Raw genomic sequence first — 25,994 nt, forward strand, 5'->3', positions numbered from 1 at the left:
GATCCTCCTGCCTCAGACTCTCAAAGTGCTGGGATTACAGGCGGGGCCACTGTGCCCAGCCTGCTCCGCTCTTTAAAAGCAGACTAATTTTACTTTCCCAAGACTAATGTGATAACCATGCTACAAATTCTTCTCCACAGCTACTTAAGCCACCTCTTGGCCAAAGTAGAAAAATGAGGTTTCAGAATTTGCTTTTACCCAAAGACGCTTTTTGAATTAGCTCCAGCCTAATTTCACAGGAAAGAATCTGTCTATTCTGGAGAAGTCACCTCCAAATGGGCTTGACCTTTGTCTGTTCACCCTGCCGAGTTTTCTCGGTAAGACCCCCACTGTGTACAGACTAACTGTCAGATAAATGGGTGGTTTCTGCTGGAGTCATTGGGGGTTTTCACATCATTACACAAGATTAAAAAAGCAAAACAAACCAAATACAAGACGATATATGCTGACCCTCTCAGGAATTTGTTCTTGTCAGGATTCTAATATCCCTTGACATAGAAAAGTGGATTAATGAGTCTTAGCTATGTACATATTCCATGATGGGTGATAAGCTCAGGTATATTGACTCAGAAAGTCCCTCTTGCAGGTAGATCTGAGAGACCCACGAGGGTCTCTCTCTTCTTCCTCTATGCTGGATACTTACAATCTGGGCATAGCAGGCTTAACTAGCTTGTAAATGATGTCTAAGGGTATTTTTAAAACAAAACTCCAAATCTTGGTGCCGTAAGATTTCCACTCCTGGACTAGCAAGGATATGTGTGTGAACCTGAATGTCTTTAGGCCATAGCCCCACTTGGGACCACATGGCCAAGGAAAACAGGCTCAGTGAGTGTCTTAGGCTGTTTTTGCGTTGCTATAAAGAAGTACCTCTGAGACTGGGTAATTTATAGAGAAAGAGGTTTACTTGGCTCATGGTTCTATGGGCTATACAGGAAGCATAGTGCTGGCATTTGCTTCTGGGGAGGCCTCGGAAAGCATTTTACTCATGATGGAAGATGAAGTGGGATCAAGCATATCCCATGGAAAAAACAGAATAAATCAAGAGAAGTGGGGGTGTGGGAGGAGGGAGAAGAGAGGTGCCACACACTTTTAAATGACCAGATCTTGCAAGAAGTCTGTATCATGAAGACAGCCCGAAGCCATGAGGGATACACCTCCATGATCCAAACACCTCCCAGCAGGCCCCGTTGTCAGCACTGGGGATTGCAATTCAACATAGATTTGGGGGAGGACAAATATCCAAACTACATCAACAAGGAAGGAGATAGTCAGAGCCATCTCTGCTACCCTGATGTGCCCCACTGTTTCCACTACCTGCAGATCTCTGCTGACCCAGCTCCCAAGGCAAGCTCTCAAAAAAACTGTAACTCCTGGTGATCACACTCTTAGCAATATTAGCAGTAGATGCAGTGAAAAAGGGAAGCATTTCATATTTCACAAAGTATTTTGACTGGAATTTATGTCTATAGATCCAGGTATCCCACGTCTAGAGGGAGTACAAATATTTCTGCTTCATTTAGTTGAATTCTGAAAGTATTTATGGAGGATGCAGAGAGGAAAAATTCATTAGTTTCACAGGTGTTAGAGAATGAGAATTTTGGAGGGAGAGGTGGGCATTTGGACTACACATAGATTGTAGATATGAATAAAAAAATGTTCTCTAGGCAAACAATTCCCAGACTGGGTTCCTCAGAGCTGCAAGATACCAATTATGTCCTGCGCACAAAAAATGTTGTGTGGTCATGTAAATTGGGGAACCTCCAGGTTAAGCAAATTTAAATAAACTCTCTTTAACATGAGGCTGCAGTCCAAGTCAACAAAGTAAGTTTGCCAAGCGAATGTTACCATGAAAGACTTTTCAGGAGATATCCATACACTCAAGACTCTGAGATAAGCTGTTCTGATCTCTAGCAATCTTTTCTGAGTCTCATTGGAGTGTTTTTGTCTTATACCACATATATTCAAGATCTTAGGCCAAAAAGAAACTTTAAAAAAAAGTCACAAAATGATGGATACAATGTTAATTGTAGAAAATTAGAAAACATCTATAGGCAAAAGGCGAAAAAGAACCATGCTTGTCTCATGCAACAGACCCATTGTTAACCTTTTATTATATACCTTCCCCTGTCTCTCTTTCTCTCTCTCTCTCTCTTTCTTTCTCCCTTTCTCCCTCCCATTCACTGCACATATCCACATTATTCATTTCATGTTACAAAAGTGAGGTCAAACCATAGATGCTTTTGTAAACTGCTTTTTTTCATTTAATGTATCATAAATATTTTCCATGTCATAATATTATCCTTTGGCATAATTTTTAATGCCTTCTTAGTTTTCCAACATATTTACGAACCACAATTTAACCCCTAATATTAGACTTTATTTCTAGGTTATTTTTTCTGTGATAAGCCTTATAGTTGTAAGAGTACAACAACGTCTTTGCACCCACTTGCGCTTATTCGACTTAAGTCTTACAGAAAATCTAATGGGTCGTAATTTTCAGTGTTTGTTCCTCATCTTGAGGCAGAACCCTAATTAGAATTAGCTCTTGGATCATCAGAAACATGCCTCTAATTATTAGATTAACTATTATGGAACCTTCTGGCTGAGGGGATGGGACCTGGAATCAGACAGCCTTGGTGCAAACTTTGACCCTACTATATATTTCACTGAATTTGAGTTGGTTATGTCACTTCCCCAAACTTCAGTCTCCACAGCTATAAAATGGGAATGATAATAGTGCCTGCCTCAAAGAGTTGTGAGAATTAATGAGTCTGTCACTTGGAATTGTGTTTGTGGGGGAAGATGGCAGGGAGAAGAAAGGGAAGAATTATGTACCGAGACCAACATAATCTCTGCATGCCCAAAGTGCTTCTTTCTTCAGCTCATCCTCATTTTCTGGCAATTAGAACCTCTTTAAATGGTGAGAATGCAGGATACAACAGGACAGACATGACTATGGCCATGATCTGAATGTGACTCCCAGTTCTACCACTTACTAGCTCCTCAACTTAGACATGCTTTATAACTTCTTCAGGTTCACAGTCTGGAAAAAGGATATGAATTAAAATCCCTGCCTCATGGAGAGTTCATGTGCTGATTCAATGAGATCACATTTGGGTGTCTAGTACCTGTCCTACAACAAGCAGTCAGTGGCAGCTGGATAAAAGTCACTTGAAATAATAATTTCAGTGGATTTTCTCCAGGATTAAATGAAAAAAGCAATACATGAAGGCAAAGTGCTAACATGGTTATTGACAACAGTAGGTGTTTAATATGTGGCAGCTCTTGGGACTCCTGGTGTTGTTGATGAACATGACAAGCTGAACTGCACTGGTGCCACTTGGACCCTTGCAGTCAACTGTTGGCAGTTTGAGCACTGCAAGCTAGTGGACCCCTTAGGTTCAGCACCTGCAGACAAATGAACCATCTTGCCTTTGGTCTACAAATTGGAAACTACTTACACCCAAGTACTCTAATTTGACTTGTCTAGGAGTTTTAAAGTCTGTAACGGTGCCTTATAAGGTTACTCTTCTGGGGTGATATTTTTAATTACATTATCAGTGCAATTTATTGCTGATGCAGTAGATGGGACTGAGGCAACAGGACCTGGTGGAAAATGGAAAAGGTACGTAGTAAATTTCAGGGATGCTTTAACCATTGCAATGCTTTGTGAACACAAGGCATGTCTAGAATCTGTCTCTGAGCTTAAGGAGAAAAACATGCTGGGAAATTGTATAAAGCATGAGGAGTCACAGTGGAATTGAGTCTGAAACGTACAACCTCATCATACCATGAATTTAATCTCCAGACACGTTATGGGGTATAATTCCTGGGAGTCCTTAGAGATGCCGTAATACCACCTAAAATTAACCCTGTTCAAATTCTTGTTTGTGCCTGTGCTCCACATTATAAACCATTATTTTCCATTCATATCTGAGCTCAACTATTCTCACAAACCAGTAATTCTGTATTCCTTTCAGAATGACTCGATTGCACTAAAGTTTCTTTGGAAGGTATCTTTGTTTTCTTCAATGCTCTGAAGTGTGAAGTCTATATAATTTGCTAAATGCATCATGTTTACATATGCATAAGCCAGTTACCTCCAAATCACCATCTCCTGCCTGCACTATTGGCTGGATGCTTAAAGAAAATGAAGCTTAATTTTCTGTAAGCAGCATTCCATGGTTTTCAAATAAGCTTGTGGAGACACAGATAAACTAAATTACTTAGTGGTAACTATCTAGACAGGAATGAGAAGCCAGTGCAAAACAAGCCAGGTGTGTAATCATTCTAGCATCCCTCAATCACAATAGGTGAAGAAACATGAAAATGACATTCCAGGGACCTCAGGCTGCTGCCAAACTAAGCTGAGGTTTGAGGTGTTATCATGGTGGGATAGCAACAATCTATAAACCCAGAGACCCAATTTTGGCTTATGGAACCTGGTAATTCCTGTTCTCAGGCAAAGGATGTTGGTGTGACATCTGTGGTAGAAGAAGTAGGTCATATTTTTCATAAATTAGTCAGCATGGGTGAAGTTAAGAGCACAGATTTGAGTTATTTTGTCCTGGTGTCCAGTGCTCACTTTGGCTTTTATGTGTGTGCTGGTGAGGGAGCTGGAGGCTGGAGTGGGCAAGCCTCCTAACCTGTTTAGGGACCTTGGTATTCTCAGGTGTGTAGTAGAGATCATAGTGTCGCCCTCCCAGGGCATCCTGAGGCTTCACTGAGACAATGTGTGTCCTTTCATCTATGCTACATCATAGTGTCCCGCACACATGCATTTCTCCCTGCCCCTCTCTTCCCCTCAAATCCATTTTCTGTTTGGCTGGAAGTTATCCCTCTCCATAGTGGCTCTCTCTCTCCATAACATCCTCAAAGGTACATGCCGGCCCTGGCCTGTTTGGCATGCTTATTCCTGGTGCTCTTACGGTAATTGAGCAACATTTTCACCTAAGTATTCACATTCTTCCCTTTGCACTTCCTGTAAACACATATTGATGCTGACTTTTGGCCAGGTGGTCTACTGGGAACTCGGGTGAGTATAGATGTGACTACTGCAGAATTCTTACTGTGTCTGACATCAGAGTCCAAAAGAGACAGCAGGTTGTGATACAGCATGGAAAAGTAGAACTGCATGAACAGGGCCCTGGGGACACCCCACAGAGGGGGAAGTAGACTCTTCTTGGATGCATGTTGGGAGAAGATTCCCCAGGTGAACACATATTTGAATGAAACCTTGATTCTCCAGGAAGGAGGATTCTGAAAGAGAGAGGGCCTGTGTCTACCTTGTTAAAATTCCACCAACACAGTGGAGGGAAAGCATTTTCCTTTTACAAATTAGGAGAGGGGAGACCAAGCACCAGGCAAGGGCTGTGTCTTAATCATCTTTGTATCCCCCAGAGTGTCTGACTTAGGGAGTGCTGGAATTGAATTTAGACCTGCCCAAGGTCACAGGGCAGAAGGGAGAACAGTACACAGATTGTTGATTAAAAAATCCTGCATTTAGGAATTATTTTCTCCCTTTTGGTTTAAAAGAAAAATGTTAGTATGTAGCATGAGAACAAATGGATTGGTGCAAACTGTCTTGGGTTATAGCTAACAAGTCTCTTACGTTCATTTCACTCAAGCTTTCTCCCACCTCAGGGCTGCTACCCTGAACTGCCTTTGCTCACTCACTTGTATGTATTTATATTCTGTGTATGCTTGAAGAGGCTCTTGATGCACATAGAAACAAATGCAAATACAGATTATCTCTCTCCCTTTTAACAAATATATAGCAGAGAATATACACTATTCTGCACTTTAAGTTGACTTCTCTTGGAGATCTTTGCATCTCATACAAGTAGCTTTATAGTTTTCCACTGGTGGATATACTATAATTGATTTAACCATAGACATTTGAATGTTTCCTGCCTTTTGCTATTTCAAATAATGCTGTTATGGAAAGCCTTTACATGCTACTTCTAATGTATTTATATGCATATCTGTAGGTGTTAGTCCCAAAGTGAAATTTTGGGGTCAAAATATCTAGCAACCTTTCTGAATCACTTTGTCATTTGTTATATTTCTTATAAAAATCAATATAGAGTTAGGCTTCTCTTTGTGACCTGGTCTGAAAATAAAATCTTATTCTTTTGAGAGGTGAATTTTAACTCATTTAGATTTAATGAAGTAAAAAGTTATGTTTAGTACTGTCAGCTCTGTTATTTTTCCATATTTTCCTTTATGTTTTTAAATATTGTGTCGTAGGGCATGTGTGTGTATCATTCTTCGGATATTCAGGAATGTTCTCACTTAAAACAGTGTGATAAAATTAATATGATTCTTCTCTCTCTTCCCTTCTCCCCCAGTTTAGCCTCCTCTTCATTTCTCCTGACACTTGATCATAGTTGATATGATCATCCTCTTAGGGTTTAACCTTTGTTCAGTGAAATATGTTCAATCTTATATTACTCAGCTTTTAATTCTGTCATTTGACTCCAACTATTATGTTTAAGGCAATCAGTAAACTTGTTGTACTTTGCATCTTCTTCTTCCCTTCCCCTCTTTGTTGTTGTTGTTTGTATCATTTCTTCATTGTCAGGACATGTAGCATTTGCCTTCTTATCTGTCACTCCAGTCTCCATAGTTGCCTACAGTTCTCTAATATTTCCTTTGGAAGGGCTCATGAGAACAATAGTTCCTGGTTAACTGTACAGAACTGGTTTTCTGTAGTATTTATGACTGATAGAGAGCACAATTCGATGTAAAATCCTTGGTTCAACTTTCTTTTCTTGGCTGTTTTAAGGATAATGTTCTATTGACTTCCTCCTTTGAATATTGCCGTGCTGAAATCTGAGGGCAGACTTACTCCTTTCTTCTCTCATAAGTTACTTGGATATCTTTTCTGCTACTGTGTTGATATATATGTGTGTGTATATATATGTGTATATATATATACACATATATATGTGTGTGTATATATAAAAAATACTTTATATATATATACACACACACACATATATATACACACTTTAAGTTCTGGGATACATGTATGGAACAGGCATACATGTGCCATGGTGGTTTGCTGCACCCATCAACCTGTCATCTACATTAGGTATTTCTCCTAATGCTATCCTTCCCCTTGCCCCCCACCCCCCGATAGGCCCCAGTGTGTGATGTTGCCTTCCCTGTCCGCATATGTTCCCACTTTTCAACTCCCACTTATGAGTGAGAACATACGGTGTGTGGTTTTCTGTTCCTGTGTTAGTTTGCTGAGAATGATGGTTTCTAACTTCATCCATGTCCCTGCAAAGGACATGAACTCATCCTTTTTTAATGGCTGCATAGTATTCCATGGTATATATGTGACACATTTTCTTTTCCAGTCTATCACTGATGGACATTTGGGTATGGGTTCCAAGTCTTTGCTATTGTAAATAGTGACCACAATAAACATACATATCGCCTGGTGTGTTTATAGTAGCAATATTTATAAATCCCTTTGGGTATATACCGCTCCAGTAACTGAGATTGCTGGGTCAAATGGTATTTCTATGTTCTAAATCCTTGAGGAATCACCAAATTATCTTTCACAATGATTGAATTAATTTACACTCCCACCAACAGTGTAGAAGTGTTCCTGTTTCTCCACATCCTCTCCAGCATCTTTTGTTTCCTGACTTTTTAATGAGCACCATTCTAACTGGCATGAGATGGTATCTCATTATGGTTTTGATTTGCATTTCTCTAATGACCAGTGATGATGAGCTTTTCTCATATGTTTTTTGGCCACATAAATGTCTTCCTTTGAAAACTGTCTGTTCATATCCTTTGCTGACTTTTTAATGGTTTTTTTTCTCATAAATTTGTTTATGTTTCTTTTAGATGCTGGATATTAGCCCTTTGTCGGATTGATAGATTGCAAACATTTTCTCCCATTCTGTAGATTTCCTATTCACTCTGATGATAGTTTTTTTGTTTTTTTGGTTTTTTTTGCTGAGCAGAAGCTCTTTAGTTTAATTAGATCCCCTTTGTCAATTTTGGCTTTTGTTGCAATTGCTTTTGATGTTTTAGTCATGAAGTCTTTGCCCATGCCTATGTCCTGAATGGTATTGCCTAGGTTTTCTTCTAGGGTTTTTATGGTTTTAGGTCTTACGTTTAAATCTTTAATTCATTTTGAGTTAATTTTTGTATAAGGTGTAAGAAAAGGGTCCAGCTTTCTGCGTATGGCTAGCCAGTTTTCCCAAAATCATTTATTAAATAGGGAATCCTTTCCCCACTGCTTGTTTTTGGTGGTTCAACATATGCAAATCAATAAACATAATCCATCACATAAAGAGGACCAGTGACAAAAACCACATGATTATCTCAATAGATGCAGAAAAGGCCTTAAATAAAATTCAACAACACTTCATGCTAAAAACACTCAATAAACTAGGTATTGCTTGAACATATCTCAAAATAATAAGAGCTATTTATGACAAACCCACAGAAAATATCATACTGAATGGGCAAAAGCTGGAAGCATTCCCTTTGGAAACCGGCATAAGACGAGGATGCCCTATCTCACCACTCGTATTCAACACAGTATCGGAAATTCTGCCCAGGCAATTAGGCAAGAGAAAGAAATAAAGGGTATTCAAATAGGAAGAAAGGAAGTCAAATTGTCTGTTTGCAGATGACATGATTGTATATTTAGAAAACCCCATCATCTCATCCCCAAATCTCCTTAAGCTGATAAGTAACTTCAGCAAAGTCACAGGATACAAAATCAATGTGCAAAAATCACAAGCATTCAAATATACAATAATAGAGAGCCAAATCATGAGCAAACTCCCATTCACAATTGCTACAAAGAGAATAAAATACCCAGAATACAACTTACAAGGGATGTGAAGTATCTCTTCAAGGAGAACTATAAACCACTGCTCAAGGGATTAAGAGAGGACACAAACAAATGGAAGAACATTCCACGCTCATGGATAAGAAGAACAAATATTGTGAAAATAGCCATACTGCCCAAAGTAATTTATAGATTCAATGCCATCCCCATCAAGCTACCAATGACTTTCTTCATAGAATTAGAAAAAACTACTTTAAATTTCATATGGAACCAAAAAAGAGCCCATAGAGCCATGACAATCCTAAGCAAAAAGTACAAAGCTGGGAGCATCATGCTACCTGACTTCAAACTATACTACAAGGTTACGGTAACCAAAACAGCATGTTACTGGTACCAAAACAGACATATAGACCAATGGAACAGAACAGAGGCCTCAGAAATAACCCCACACATCTACAACCATCTGATCTTTTACAAACCTGATATTTCTTCACTTTTTTTTTTTTTTTTTTTTTTTNCGGTGGTGCGATCTCGGCTCACTGCAACCTCCGCCTCCTGGGTTCCCGCCATTCTCCCACCTCAGCCTCCCGACTAGCTGGGACTACAGGCGCCCGCCACCTCGCCTGGCTAGTTTTTTGTATTTTTAGTAGAGACGGGGTTTCACCGTGTTAGCCAGGATGGTCTCGATCTCCTGACCTCGTGATCCGCCCGCCTCAGCCTCCCAAAGTGCTGGGATTACAGGCGTGAGCCACTGCGCCCGGCCATTATTTCTTCCCTTTTAAAACCCAGTAACTCTATTTAGGTAGATCTTAGTATTGACCGTTCTTGGTCCGTTTTCCCTAGCTTATGCTGTGCCTTTTAAACATGTAAATTCAACCCTTATTTCTGGAGTGGTTTAATGAATTGTATTTTAAGTTATGTCCTGTTTCATTGTTGTCTTTTGTTTCTTCAGAGGCTTCAGTTATCCACATATAGGGTTTCCTTTGCCTCTTCTCTCTAGTTGTATGTTACTCTGTAACCTTCTGTAATTCCTTCTTTATTTCCTCTTCATATTGTTCACTCTTCTCATTTCTGGCATCCTTCTCTCTTGTATTTTTCCACAGTGTCTGTTCTCCCTTGTGCTTCTCCACTTTGGCTTCATTTTCCCCTAGGTTCTAAATGCTTCCATTCCATTTCCTCATTGACTCCTTATCTCTCCCCTGAGTTCTTGAATACTGCTTTGTTCTCTTTCTTTACAAAGGTGATTGTTTCATTTTAATCCATGGTTTTACACTTGGCCTACATGCTCATCTTTTCCATCTTTCTGCTAAGTGTTCTGTGGTAAGTTTTGCTATTTTTCTTTCTTTCAAAACCTAGAACATAGATGCAATGCTGCTCTTTTGCAACTTATTTTAAAAATCAACTTGCCAGCCCCTTAAAAAAAAGCTATTATTGGAATAAGTTAGATGTTACTGGCCTACCTATTCAAAAGGACGCCCTGTGGATGGAAGGGGAAGAACCAGGCTATCTTTATAGATTCACACTCCAAAGGCACTTGCTTGAGGGATTTACCAGTGACAGATGGCCCCCTATAAAAATGGCTCCTCTGTATGGTCCTGTCTTTTCTGTTTCTATGAAACAGATCAGGTCCAGGGTTTCTCTTATCAGCTGTACTCACTCTGTCTCTAATTTTTTTTTGCCAGACCCAAGTTGTACTTTATGGTGAGCCTCTTGCTTACAGGAAAAATAATTTTGTAGACCCTTTCTGAGATCTGCTGCCTCTAGGCCATTTTGCTCTTTTCTTCCTTCCCTTGTTTTACTTTCCTGTGCAGTTTCTGTTTAATCTGTGCACTCTCCTTTCTTCCAGATCCCTTAGTTCTTGCTGAACAAGATCCCTTAGTTCTTGCTATCACTTCAGAAGGAGCTCTTTGCCTATAGGAAGTCTATTTTTGCTGGGTCATTGTGTTTTTATTGGTCCACCTGAACCTTTTAACTTCCATCTGGGAAGTTAAAAGCTTCTGTTGTACTGTTCAAGCCTGGGGATATATCTCCTGGTTTTACTGAAAATAAAATTTAGGGTTTTCTTCCTGGGTACATTGTTGTTTACATATGACATTCAGGAGGGGAAGAGAGAAATTACTAGCTATGTCATGCTGCGTTGTTAGATACTGGATCTCTAAATAGGCAATTTAGATCAAATACAGCAGTTTTACTAGAAATAGAGATAATAATAATAGCAAACATTTCATCATTGTGCTAGTCACACGATCCTCTCTGAGCCCAGAGGAGGTCGCTTGAGGCTTGAATGCCAGCTACTTTTCATGCTAAGTCACTATACCTAATCATGCCCTCAGGAGAAGGGGAGATGATTGAGAGAGTTGCATGACCTGAAGAGTGAGAAGAGTAGTAAGTCATACACCCAAACAAGTAGGATTTGGAATAGCCTAAAATGCCTTTATGGTTTCAAGAGGTAGTTTGTCTCTAGATCCTCATTTATCTATCTTCCTCCTTCATCAGCTTGTTCACTGGAGGCACTATAATGCAGGTGTCCTGCTGCATCTGGTCTAGGCATCTCCAGGATTATTCTGTTCTGGCCTCAATTCCAAGGGGGAACTTTCAACTCCAGCTCAATGTCCACCATCTTACTGTAGACTCTGGCACCCCTGGAGGTGTTGCTGACCTTTGTTGCAAGAAAGAGTCAATGCTACCACCCTTCCATCAGCACATATCCCCATGGCACCATCCACTCTAAACCAGGGCAATGGTGGAGTAGTGGGGGGGAATTAAGAGGAACTCATGGTTCTCCGCATTCATTTTAAGTCTATGCCTGATCCTTCCCATGTAATCTGTGAATGAAAGTGTACCAATGTTCTCCTCCCACTCCCAAATGAAAGAGCCATTCCCAGGTTCCAGACACCTCCTAAGATTCCTATCACCTTCAGGATCTGATCTCAAATCCTAAGCTTGGTCCTCTACCAATTGTGGCTCTCTGCTCCATTAAATAACAATTTAAGTTGTTTAAGTGTAAAAACATACATGCATATTTTGATAGTTTTGGGATTGAAAATATAGAAACTAAAATTTTCAATAATACCTAGATTTGGTTTTTTTTTTTTTTTTTTTTTTTTTGAGACGGAGTCCCGCTCTGTCGCCCAGGCTGGAGTGCAGTGGCGCGATCTCGGCTCACTGCAAGCTCCGCCTCCCGGGTTCACGCCATTCTCCTGCCTCAGCCTCCTGAGTAGCTGGGACTACAGGCGCCCGCCACCGCGCCCGGCTAATTTTTTTTGTATTTTAGTAGAGACGGGGTTTCACCGTGTTAGCCAGGATGGTCTCGATCTCCTGACCTTGTGATCCACCCGTCTCGGCCTCCCAAAGTGCTGGGATTACAGGCGTGAGCCACCGCGCCCGGCCTAGATTTGGTTTTTGAATTTGAGCAGATCAAACTGGACAGAAATTGCTCATTAGAAATACAGACTTGTATATACCCTAAAAAGACATCTTCTGTCAACAACCTCTTACAGATATAAGTTCATATATCAGCCCTGGAACAAGCAGTGCTACCTTTGTCAGAAGTCATCCCTTGAGATGTATGTATGCATGTATATTATGAAATATAGTGGAATAGCTTAAACAGATATGCAGAACATATATGCATATTTATACAACTTATGATTTATTTATTTTTGAGATGGAGTCTCATTCTGTCACCCAGGCTGGAGTGCAGTGGCGCCATCTTGGCTCACTGCAACCTCCGCCTCCTGGGTTCAAGTGATTCTCCTGCCTCAGCCTCCTGAGTAGCTGGGATTACAGGCGTGTGCCACCATGCCTGGCTAATTTTTTGTATTTTGAGTAGAGACAAAGTTTCACCATGTTGGCCAGGCTAGTCTCGAACTCCTGGCCTCAGGTGATCTACCCTCCTGAGCCTTCTAAAGTGCTGGGACTACAGGCATGGGCCACTGCACCTGGCCCCAGCTTATGATTTTATATATGTTGATGATTTAGAAATGGGATATTTAATTTGAGCAGAGCATTAAAAATAAATCACTTTCTTCAAAGTGGGCTCCTCATTATTTCTAAGGCCTGCCTAGAATGTCTTCTTCCTTTCTAAGTCCTCCCTGCATATGAGCCTCAGCTCAATTCTTGCCTTCTCCAGGAAGCCTTCACTGACTGCTATTGGCCAGTTGAGCTTATACATTAACAAAAGGCAAAATGACTCTCAGACACTCAGTCTGGCTCTCCACAGTGGGATGGCCCATGAAGGAATTAGGCATCATCACCTAGCCCCTTTCCCAGGACTCTGTTCTTCCCCTCCCCCCAACGGCTCTCTCAGTAGTCCAGGTTGAGCCTGTTTTACACCCCCATCTCAGAGCATTTGCCATTGCTGATTTTAGGTGAGAACAGCAGTTGTCATTTCTGCAGCTTAGTCTTTATTAGTTGAGGGCCTAAAAAGTCTGGTTGGCCATAAAATCCTTCAGTAAAACTGCTGGTATGATGTTGCTAATCGATTTCAGGTCTCCCATGTAGGAAAATGCTGACCCACTGGCTAGGGAACACAATTAAAGCCAGATTTGGCATTTTAAACCAATATTTTACATATTCAATAATTTTTTTTTTTTTTGCCCCGGAGCGTGAAAATGGCTGTGGATCTTATCAGAAGCTTTAAAAGCTTATTTCATCTAGCTAACTTCCCTGATCTAGATTATTCAGGGAGAAAAAAAATAAGCGTTATTCCACTCATGCACATTTACAGATGTTATACAAGTTCTAAATGTGTTTCTTTTTCCAGATGAAAGATTATCATTAGAATCAAGGGAAACATTAAAGTCTCCTCAAATCAGCTTACCTAGAATAGTCTTAATGGATTTAATAGGGAAATTTATCCATCTTTGCTTGTAGATTGTACCATTAATTAGTATAACTCATCTTTTTCCAAGTTTAATGTCAGTATTTTAAACTCTTCCAAAGATTGCTTTTTAAAGACTTTATTAGCACGTTCCTGAATAATGACACCTAATTCCTTTGCTCATGCCTGTTTTTACATAAAATGATGCATTCTCTAAGGATAAGAGAACACGCATATATATTGATGTTTTAGGCAGTGAAAAGTAAAAGGTGGAATTACGTATAACGCAATTTAATTTGAGCAGGCATAACCTGGCTCAAAGATCTCTGTTAGATGATCTCCAATTAGAAAGGCAATTCACCTTGTATATGTTTTTTAAATCCCTTCAGTAAGCTCCTATTGTGTTTTCTATTACAAAACTGCTTATGGCAAGGAGCCTATTATCTATCAGCCTCTCAAGGGTAAGTGTTCCCAGCCTCTGATGCTCCTTGGAAGAGACTAAATAGTGGCTGCCTGTCAGTATTTGAAAGCAAAATGCTCACCACAACCATTATTCCCATTTTACAGATGAAAAAGCAGGGGATCAGAGAAGAGCAGTTGCGTGAAGAGCAATAACTTATACACTGCGGGTTGTGAGAGCTGGAAGTCTGAGGGAGTGTCGGTCCCAACCTTGCACTCAAGTGGGTGATCTGTATCTTGTGGAGGAGGTGGTCAGCACGCCTAGTGGAAGAGCAGACACAGATGCCTTTGGGGAAAATGGGGTTGTCACAGATGAGCAGATGAGTGAACCTCTAGTTGAGAGAGCTGGGCTTGAATTCCAGTTTTGCCATTTACCATCCATAGGACCTGGGAGATATCATCCACCTTCTCTGAAAAGCAGTAGAAAAGATTCCTATCTTGCTGGATGGCTTCATGTGGTGGTTTCCTGTGAAAACATCACATGCATGATCTTGATTCCCATACTTTTCTATTTGTAGGATCACCATGCTGCTCTGGGTCCACAAACACAAATCAGATCATAGCCAACAGCTACTGAGTATGGCCTGGCGCTACCACACGGCAAGCCTGGTGCTGAGCACTTAAGTCCATTCTATTATAGTTTCATTCTCCCGGTGATCCTAATACTAGTTCTGTTATCACCTTCATTCTAGAGATGAGGAAACTGAAGATTAAAAGTAACATGTCCATAGTCTCAGCGAGGATGGCACCACTGGGATCTGCATTCAGCCCTGTCTGACTCCAGAGTCTACTTTTTGTTTTAATCTTTTATTTATTTTTTGAGATGGAGTTTCACTTTGTCTTCTAGGCTGTAGTGCAGTGGCATGATCTTGGCTCACTGTAACCTCAGCCTTCACAATAGCTGGGATTACAGGTGCCTGCCACCACGCCCAGATAATTTTTGTAGTTTTAGTAGAGACAGGGTTTCACCATGTTGGCCAGGCTGGTCTCAAACTCCTGACCTCAAGTGATTCGGCCTCCCAAAGTGCTGGGATTACAGGCATGAGCCACTATACTTTTAAGCTTTTAAGGCAGAATGACTGTGTGAAGCAGAATAAACCTTCACCTGTTTGCATTCAAGTTTATTGGGGCCCATGTTCCTAAGGGAATTGTAGACTCACTCTTTCTCCACATGCATGCTCCCATGGCATGCAGCATCTTCTCCTTGGTGTTCCTACGCATTTTTCCAGCACTGGGGCACCTTCTCTTTGCTTAGATATTGAATGACAGGAAGGACCTGGTCCCTGTCAGTGAGGAGGAGCCTACCGTCCTGTACTGGGAGACAGACACTTGCTGCTGAAGGCTTCCAGCAGCCTGAGAACAACATGATGCAGGGAAAAGACCCAACCCAGGCAAGGCAGTTCAGGAAGGCACCCTTGTGTTTGCTTGAACCCAGACTCTGGAAAGTGTTATTTCATCTCAACTCATCTCTGCTCTAAGGAAGGCTCAGCTGGACCTTCTACAGGAGCTACTAACTGCAAACACTCTGAGCACATTGATCCAGGGCTGCTCTGATTAAGTAATTATTCACAACAGCACCTAGGAGGGCTGAGGGAGATTAGTTTGAAAGAATCAGCATCAGGTCTCTACTTCTGAGAGGCCTCCCAGCCTGCTCCCAAAGAGAACTTGAGTCTCGCCCAACTCCTTAATCACCTTTGGAGGCACTAAAGTTTAAATTAAATTCTGATTGTCTTCATATTCACTTCTGCTAAAGCCCTGAGATTGCATTGGTGAGGTTTGCCTGAGAGAGGGGGGCTGGTCCTGTGACAGAAGGGGAGGAGTGGGGTAGGGTTATTTTTATCCTTTGGTTCCTTAGCGGAAAGATTTCATGCATTACAAGAATATACCAGTAACTGGTTCTCCAACAGAGGTTTACAGATATTCTCTGATGCCTGTGTGTCAGATTTGCCATTTTCGGACATCCCCAATTGGGTGTTCAAATGTGGCTTCAGTTAGGATTTCTAACAGAGACACGCTCACTCACACTTGCTCGCCACTTCTTACTCTATTAGATAGTAACACTATAGCTTTGAATAAAGGATTTCTATCCTGTCTCCCTTTCCATTTTTTATCCCATCTCCCAAATGTTTTTTATCCCACTGATTGTTTCCTTGTCTTCCCCTTTTTTGTCAAATCCTCAGAAAGGGCTTTTTAGACTGTCATTCAGCCCCTGAAGTCATCAGTGAGCTGAGACCAGCATGGAACGCCAGTTATAGCCTTTGGGAGCATTTTTCAAAGATGCTTGGATTTCCTAGCTCCTATCTCTCCACTTTCAAATACCTATTTTCAATACCTATTTTGAAATCCCTCTCCACTTTCAATACCTATTTTGAAACTTCCTCACTAGCTCTTCACTAGCCCCTGGCTTTGTCTGAGGGAAGACACAGGGGCCAGGGAGAAGGGGACAATGGGGTCCCAGGGTACAGGCAGAGCCAGACCACTGGCACTCATCCAGGTAAAAAGCAATCCCTCTTTCCTCCAAAGACTACTGTCTGGGGAGTCTAACTGCCACATAAGCAAATACTAATAACTTAGAGCTCCCCTTCCCCCTTACAACTCCACCAAGTAACCCTGTAGCAGCTTCTGTGTGCTACAGTATTGGCAACAGTGCCTCCTTCTCCCTCCCATCAGCTGCGTTCCTCATGCTGCACTCCAAGCTTTGTTTTAACACTGTCTGCATTCAAATCCAGTCTAGCTTAAAGCCCTTTAAAGCTCCATGCCTTGGGTGGAGGGGGCAAAGGTGGCCAGGTGGAGAGCGATCACATTTTCTTCCCAGGGCTATGTACTTTCCATGGAGACTGAATGTGCCTTATTTACACTTGCTTATTGCGTTTTGTTCATATTTTCCAAACAGAAAGGAAAAGTCCACCGGGAGAGCACCAAATTACCTGGGCCCTTCTCTGCCTGAGTGCTGTGCTTTCCTGGGGGAGGGAGCTGTCTTTTTCCACATTTTGGAGTAATGTGCAATGGCATTATACTTTTCTCTAATGAAGCCCCGGTGGCCACATGTGACACAGGCAGCAGGCTGTTCGCAGTTCTTCCAAAAGACCATTGTTCTCACACCAAAGCTGACAAAGGCGAGAGCCTACTTGCTTTCCCTCTGTCCTATATTGCTCAGCTAGCTACCTCACCTGCATCATTGGCAGAGCTTCCTACACAAGGCAAGGCCTGACAGTTTGATTTTTTTCAACCCAGAGTATGGATGAAATATATGAATTGTTAGGTTAGTATTCGCTGCCCACAAGACCAACATACCCAGGAAGTAAGTCCTACATATGGGGATGGCCCAGCAAGATGACAGCCCGATTCAAATCCTGTCTCTTCCACTTAATAGCTGTTCAATGCTGGGAGTCTGTGATCTATTGTTCATTCATTTAAAATATACTTATGGTGATAAATATATTTTCGAACAACTATTACATACCACCTTAGAGCAAGTGCTAAGCATACAGGTGTGGGGAAGTCAGACCAATCTCCCAATCCTGGAACTTATCCACAGCAGACAGATATTGCAACCTGTATTTCTTGGACTTCTACTGACCCACGTGTAAAATAAGGAGAGATGTTATTCTTTATATCACAAGCATCTCCTCGGGCTTACAAAAAGCATAACCATAAAATTCTAACATATTATGCAGACAGTTGGGATATGAGAAGGGGAATATAAATTTATTGAGTCCCTGCTATATGCCAGTAGCTGTGAGCTATATTTTGCTAATATTGTCTCATCGTATTCCATGTAGTATGCTATGAGCTAAGTTTTATTACACCATTTTGCAGATGGAAAAATTGAAGTTTACAAAAGGCAGTAAAAGGGTGATTGTATTCAGTCAATAGGTGTGTATTGAGAACTTTCTTCATGCCAGGAACTGACTGTGTTAGATGCTGGGTCCTCAGTGCTGGGCAGAGTCAGGGCATGTTTTATGTTGTTATGATCTAGGGGAGAAATGGGCACTGAACGAGATGGGTGTTATGAATGCCATCAGAGAAACAAGGCACTGGGAGCACAGAAGAGGGAAATCTCAAGTTTGAGGAGTAGGGAAGTCCTCTAAGAAAATGTCACTCTAAAGCCGAGATCTGATGGAGGAATTGGCATTACAAAGGCAGTAGGAAGAGGTGTTTGTTTCCCAGTGGAAGAGTATGTCGGAGGGGCAGTAAGGCCAGAGCATGAAGGTTGAGGAGGAACAGATACAGAAGAGAGAATCGGTTTTTCAGTGAGTGTGTCCTGCAGGCCATTTAGCTCACATTATGGAGTTTGGACTTAACCTACAAAATAACTGGAGCCTCTGAAGTGTCTCAAGCAGGAGGGTGACTTGATCAAATGTCCGTTTTAGAAAGATCACTTTGGCTGCTGGATGGAGAAGGGAGCATGGCGGGGAGGGGGCAAGATGGGAGACCGATTAGGAGCCTGTTCCAGTTATCCTGGTGGGAGGTAGTGGTGGCATTGGAGACTAGAATAGAGGCAGTGGAGATAAGGAGTGAACTTTTTCACTGTGAACCAGGACAATTCCCAAGTGTTTGCCCTGAGAATATGAGTATCTGCTGGTACCATTTTCTGACAATGGGAAGAAGCAGATATGAGGCCAGGGAGTGGATCCCAGAGATGTGGCTCACACACCCGCCCTGTTAGAGCAGATGGAGATTGTGTAAAAATGATACATCACAACCTGTAGAAACAGGAGGGCAAGTGGGGAAACGTCATTGAGAAGTAGTGTGTCCGGAGTTGGTTCCTTCCAATGGGTTCGTGGTCTCGCTGACTTCAAGAATGAAGCCATGGACCTTTGTGGTGAGTGTTACAGCTCTTAAAGATAGCATGGACCCAAAGAGTGAGCAGTAGCAAGGTTTATTGTTAAGAGCAAAAGAACAAAGCTTCCACAGTGTGGAAGGGGAACTGAGTGGGTTGCTGCTGCTGGCTGGGGTGGCCAGCTTTTATTCCCTTATTTGTCCCCTCCCATGTTCTGTTTCTGTCCCATCGGAGTGTCCTTTTTTCAATCCTCCCTGCAATAGGCTCTTTTAGGATCCTGCCAATTGGTGCATTTTACAATCCCCTTGCTAGCTACAGAGTGCTGATTGGTACATTTTATAATCCTCTTGCTAGCTACAGAGCACTGATTGGTGCATTTTACAATCCTCTTGTAAGACAGAAAAATTCTCCAAGTCCCCACTCGACTCAGGAAGTCTAGCTGGCTTCACCTCTCAGTAGGATGCTGAGGAGAGAACTGGGAGCACAAGAGCAATGAAAAGCAAGCTGAAACCAGGATGGAGGGTGGAGGGAATGTAATTGAAAAATGGGAGAATTAGAGGGCTAGCTGGCATGTGTCCACCCAGGAGGGTAAGGAGAGCACAAGAAAGCAGGTCTTGGTCTTCGGGATTAATCCAAATCCTCTCCCAAGAAAGCATTGTCTTTTCCTCTGAAGAGTCTGATACTAGTAACCTGAGTGCCCTGCTCCTCTCGCCAGGACCCCTCTCTAGAAATTGCCGGGATTGCCACAGGGTAGAATGCCAGAATGGCACCAGAATAGCAGGGGGATATATGACTATATTTTTCACCCCACAAACATTACTTTTCCCTCGGAATGTACTAAATGTGTGGGATGTGTCCTCCGGGTCCCCACTTCTGACAGCTTCAGTCCCCCGTTCACACCTTTATTGGGGGTGGTGATGAGCGCCTTAAAAGGCGGGCACTTTTCTCCCATCACCAGCCTGTGTGTTGTGACTGGAATACCAAATCTGAACATATAGCCCTCTGCAGGCTGTTGCCTTTGATTATTTCCTTCTTTGGGATGTATCAAGCTCCAGGCAATCTGTGCCTGACTTTCTTCTCATAAGGACCATTTGGTTGAAGACGCTGTGAGTGAACAGGGCCCAGTAATTGAGAGCCTCCTCTCTCCATTTCGGGTTTCTGATCTCTCTCGACCCACGCCAGTGGCTCCCTGCTAGTGAGCTTGTCCCTGAGTGACAGATTCATTCTTTCAGGATTCCAGTGCCTGATCCCATCAGACGTCCAAGGCTTGTGTACTTTGGGGAGCCTGTGGAAAATCCAGCAGTCTTGTAAGGATACAGATTACCTGCACATCTGTCAGGATTTAGTTAAACACAACTAATTTATCTTGAAGCATGAGATTTCCTCTGCACGTTGACTTGGCAATTTTCTCTGTTCAGAGAACATTTAGAATAGATGGTGTGCATGGCAATAGAGAAAAAATAGAGGCTATTAATTTCCCATTTTCAAGTGTTAAATTGACTATGGAGTGCACAACCTATTTCCCTTAGAAAAACGGGCCACATCCTCTCCTGCTTAGAGCAGGACAGTGTCAGAAAAGTGAACACCTAGGTTCACAAGGTTCTGAGTTGGGGCCAATAAGCGTGTCGGGACGGCCTGCTCCTGAGGGTCTGCCTTGGCATCTGGGCTAAGCCAGGATTCTCCACCTTCATAACAACTAAACAACTACCTTCCCTACTATTTGGGAGCATGACTTAGCAAGAGATGCTGGTTCCTGGTTTGTGGGGGCTTATCTTCTTTCTCAGCTCATCTTAAACAGCTGAAGGGAAGAAGTATGGGAACAAACCTGGATGGCAGAATATCATGATGATGCTCCAGAAAGTTAGCCCAAAATGATCGCTAACCTGATTCAGTGCTGCCCAGCACGACACCCTGCTGTGGTGGTAAGATTCTGCACCTGTGCTGTCCAGTGTGGGGGTCACTAGCTGTGTGGTGCTGTTGAATGCAGTGGTGCAACTGAGGAACTATCTATTAGATTTTAAAATTTTATTTTGAGACTGAGTTTCTGCTCTTGTTGCCTAGGCTGGAGTGCAGAGGCACAATCTCAGCTCACCACAACCTCTGCCTCCCAGGTTCAAGCGAGTCTCCTGCCTCAGCCTCCCAAGTAGCTGGGATCACAGGCATGCACCACCATGACTGGCTAATTTTGTATTTTGAGCAGAGACAGGGTTTTACCATGTTGGTCAGGCTGGTCTAGACCTCCTGACCTCAGGTGATCCACTACCTCCCAAAGTGCTGGGATTACAGGCGTGGGCCACCACACCTGGCCTAAATTTTAATTAATGTAGATAGACATATATGGCTAATGGCAGCTTACTAGATAACACAAGCATCTATTTTTACTTATTTCCTATGTGGCTAAAGCCAGTTGTGTGTAGGTGGATTTGTTGTTGGTTTTCTGAATGCTGTGATGCTAGCCCTAATGTTAACTATAACTCTTTAGTTTAAAAATAGCGATAGCAATAATAATCAAAATCATAGGTGGCACATACTGAGTAATTACCATATATCATGTACTTTGCTAAGAACTTTATATACATTGTCTGATTTATAGTTATATAACCATATTGTCCCAAGTTTTACAGATAAGGAAGCCGAGGTGCTGGAGGCTCACTGACTTGTCTGAGGTCACCCAGCCAGTGAGTGGCAAAGCTGGGATTCATTCCAGCCAGCGTGACTCCTGAGAAGTTATTCTTTGCTGCCTGTCGAGACATTTCTCAGTGCTGTTTCCTGGCTGGTGTTTTAAAATACAGCCAAACCCTGGTTATTAAAAGCAAGGCAGTGTTTTAAGGCCATTAAAAACTGGGGTACAAACACCAGACACTCAATCATTCCATGCTTTGCAGAGTCTGGATCCTACTTGGACAGAAGACAGTGTCGTAAATGAGAGTCCTCAGGTTGCAGAGACCCAGTCAGGGCCTGGTCACCCTTCTTTTAATATGGAGGGTGGAGAAAGACCTTTTCTGCCTGAGCTCTGGGAAGCTGGGTTCTCCATCAAGCCCTAGGGTGAGAAATGGGCTTACCTGATAAGCACATGTGGATGATAAAAATAAGAACAGGATCTGCATGGTATTATTTTCTTCTGGAGAAGTTTCACCTTGTCCTTTGCAAGGCAGGCCGATGGGGGTTGATCACCTTAATTCAGTCAGGGCCTGTGTTGATTGAAGGCCAGCTTGGAGTTTTGGTGAGACTGTTTACTCCTTTTTCATCACTGTCCCTATGGCTTCCAGTGAAGACCCCAGGGATTCCCCCAGGCTCCCTCTGCACTGGTAGGTTCTGAGCCCTAATCTGTGTCTCTTCAGCACCATGAGATATTCAGAACTTGACTGTGCCTTGTAACAGCATTTGTGCTTAACTGCTTAGCAGCCTGCTCATGTAGCTTTAGAATTTGGGAGAAATGACAGATGTGGGGTTCTGTTCTTTGTCCCTTTTTGCTCATTGGAATTTTGGCTCCTCAGATCTTTAATTTGTTTCTCCAGAGGCTAAAGGCCCCAAACGTATTGCTGGGTTCTCTGGGTCTTGGTAGCAGCCTACTGCCTGGACCCTTTGCAGGTTTTCTCAGTACCAAGAATTAGTGTATGCCCTGCGGGAAGAGGGAGGGGCTAGGGAAAGTCAACTCCTTTCTCTGCACCATTTTTAATCCTTTGGGATTTCTTTCCTCAAGTTTTAGCACTCTAGAAGACCTTCAAATAGCTTGCACCTACCTACTCACCTGCCCACCCATCCATCTGTCTGGATTTTCTTGTTCTCAGGAGTGTCTGCCCCAGTGATTCTGTCTTACCCTAAGAAATGAGCTAAATAGTTATAGATGGGCTGAAAGGACTCTTTCATGGAGAAGGCATCCATTTGTTTATAGTGGAAAGTCAAGAATGAGACCACTGGAAGGCTAGCAAAATAGACCCAAAACCAAACCTTGGGCTAAAACAAAATTGGGAGTCTGCTATTAATGGGATCTTTCAGTGTCCTAAGCAGCCTCTCTCTAAGAGCATTAGCTGTGCCTAGGTGTTAATCTCTTGGCATGAGTTTAGTGGAAAACGTAATCTACTCTGGCAAAACTGCAAGAGCAAGCTTTATGCGGTTAGCAAAAGTGATCTGTGATCGTCTTCGGAGGATGCTGCACAATTATGAGACCACCGCAGCTTGCTTTCACAGCACAGAGGCCATCTAAATTCAAGTTCTGAACAATGGCTGCTTGTCCTGGGGGTCTAGGCTCTCTTTTTGTCCCACTCTTTGTGCTAACAGCATCTTTGGGGTGTTTTCCACGTGAGGTAACAGTTATATCATGGTTGGGTAGACAAGTTTGCTTTGAATATGGTTTGCCAGCAGCCCTACACACAGAGGGCAGAAAGCCCCCAGACCCATTGTCTGTTCTGTTTGCTTTCCTCTAGCCTGCACAGACAAGGAGTTGCGGAACCTTGCCTCCCGGCTGAAGGACTGGTTTGGAGCTCTTCACGAGGACGCGAACAGAGTCATCAAGCCCACCAGCTCCAACACAGCCCAAGGCAGTAAGGCCATTTTACTTTTGCTCATGTATTTCATTTTAAATATCATGTTTCCTCAATTTATTAGACAGTGATTTAGGGTTAGCAATATCATTTGGGGGGTGAAAAACACCCACTACCTTAAATATATACTTTGACTTTATGTCTCAATCTCAAAAAAGTTGGATTAAAAAATGTTTAGTATAGGCATTTTGAAAAAAATATATGATCTCACCATTTTAATGACCGTAAGCATGCTGTGGTACCTACTTTTGAGGTTTTCTTCGGTGTCATATATGAAACTGTGTGTGTGTTTATAATTACAAAGTTTGGATCATACTTTCCAGACTGTTTTATGATCGTTTACCATGTAGAAATGTGACCATCTTTTCATGTTGTGAATTGTATTCTACTGATAGCTACACAGAATCCCAGTTTATGGAGATAACAATTTACTTAATTTGATCTTTATTTTGGGACACTGAGGTTGTTGCCAGTGTTAGGCTAATAGAAGTAACACTGTAGCAAACATATTTGGTGCTACGTCTTTGTGTACAATAGTCAGACTGCACATTGTCTTCCACAGAAACTCCCAGATAGGTATCCGCTCTCCCCATCCGTAACATGCAAATTGCTCAAGGAGCCTCCCCCCAGCATCAGGTGATGAGTTGGCAGAGACCATACTCAGCTTTGTCATAAGTTGCAGAGAACACTGAGAGTGGGTCCTCACATTTGCACGTCGATGGAGTCTCTTTGATGCCTTTAATTCGAAGGCAGTTAGGGATAGGCTGCTCCACACTGTGGCCAATGAGCACAGAATAGATTACTAAACACAATTATTTGATATATGTAGTTTGGCCGCAGCCTTTTCTATTTAGCCATTCTGATATTATTTGGTCAAAATATAAAAACACATCATTTAAAACAGCATTTCACCTGATCTCATGCTTGTTTGGAATTTCTGAAAGTAATGCTCCTGGATTGAATGTAGTAAGTAAGAAGTTAGAGTAGCAACTGTTGAGATTCTGAGTTTGACTAGCATCTGTTTTTCAGCCAAAACAAAATGATCTCCTTAATTTTAGTTATTTTGGCTGCTCATAGAGATATCAGTGGAGAACATCAATCCAGGGGACAATTATTTTAATAGTTGAGATCTTTTACCTTAAGGAAAAAATAGCATTTAAGTGTCCCCAAAGTGGTTCTTGGTGGTTGGGTCTGTTGCAAAAGCAAAATAAGACTTTTTTCCCCTGGATCCACTAGGAGCAGCCTGACCCTTGGGTTTTCTGAACAACCTTTCAACAAAGAGCAGATTGATGTGAGGAGAACAGCTGCTTGCAGCCTACAGTCTCTGGAGATTTCTCCAAAAGACCTGCCTTTTCCCAGAAGCAAATTGAGTCCCCTAAGAGGCTTTTAGGTTTGATATCCTGAAGCAACTGGAGTGAAGGGAATGTTAAAGAATGATGCTTGGTTAGCTCAGAAGGCCAGAGGAGTGAGCTGCATTTGAGTCTAGGAGTTCTGAAGGGGAAACCCTGGAACCTGCTTGGTCCTGCACTCTTGGGGCCAACAAGAAGGGCTGCTGTCCTTTCCCCTGCATGACAGGCAACCACAGATGTCAAGATGCAGGCACCCATTTTCTAGTAGTGGTGGGGTGGGCTGGGCTTGACTTTTTGACTACTGCCCAACCAGATTGGCACTTCTTTTTGCTGACCAGTCAGCAGTAAACTCCTCTTGCCTTATGTATTAAAATATCAATATCCTATAAAATTGATGCATAGTAGGTAAAATATTGTATACAAAAGCGTAGAGCTGGGTAGTGCCAAAGTAAATTATTTCCTCTCATTCAGCAGCCCCTGAGGACAGCATCATCAAAGACTACTGATAATCATGACATTTGGTCAAACAAGGGGCCACGTTATGTCCCATAGCCTCTCTTCTGAAAAAAAAGGGGAGGTATTTTAAAATGTGTTCTAAGATATTAATAAATTTAAAAATGGAAAGATTTTATGTTTAAAGCAATAGAGTTTACAATAGCTAGAAATCTCCTCCCAACATTTTTTAAAATTGAGCACTATATGCCTGTCATACCTGAGGCTGCTGAAGGGCACAAGACAGTCTTTCCCCTAAGGGAGCTAATAGTCTGATTAACAAGCATGGACAATGAGGGGAAGCATAGGGTTGTAAGAGAGCTCAGAGGAGGAGATGCTGTACTTATGCTTCTGGACAGTGAAGACTATTCTGCAAAGATGCTGCTTTAAAAAGAGTGGGTACACGGCTGGGTGTGGTGGCTCACATCTGTAATCCCAGCACTTTGGGAGGCTGAGATGGGCAGATCACGAGGTCAGAAGATAGAGACCATCCTGGCTAACATGGTGAAACCCCATCTCTGCTAAAAATACAAAAAATTAGCTGGGCATGGTGATGGGCGCCTGTAGTCCCAGCCACTCAGGAGGCTGAGGTAGGAGAATGGCGTGAACCCGGAAGGCGGAGCTTGCAGAGAGCTGAGATTGTGCCACTGCACTACAGCCTGGGCAATAGAGTGAGATTCCATCTCAAAAAAAAAAAAAAAAAAAAAAGGGGGGGCCCTTT

At 42.3% G+C, this 25,994-nt stretch overlaps 1 protein-coding gene across 2 annotated transcripts in view; it reads left to right on the plus strand.

The window, feature by feature from the left end:
* The window catches only part of SPOCK1 (SPARC (osteonectin), cwcv and kazal like domains proteoglycan 1), a 537,859-nt gene that overhangs the window by 494,785 nt on the left and 17,080 nt on the right, over window positions 1-25,994 (plus strand). For both annotated transcript variants that reach the window (XM_017867845.1, XM_017867846.1), the window contains one exon: window positions 23,316-23,432. In XM_017867845.1, coding sequence (XP_017723334.1) covers window positions 23,316-23,432 — 117 coding nt within the window. The remainder of the gene's footprint in view (window positions 1-23,315; window positions 23,433-25,994) is intronic.

The sequence above is a fragment of the Rhinopithecus bieti genome, unplaced genomic scaffold, assembly GCF_001698545.2.
Source record: "Rhinopithecus bieti isolate Rb0 unplaced genomic scaffold, ASM169854v2 scaffold_4475, whole genome shotgun sequence".
Taxonomy (NCBI): Eukaryota; Metazoa; Chordata; class Mammalia; order Primates; family Cercopithecidae; genus Rhinopithecus; species Rhinopithecus bieti.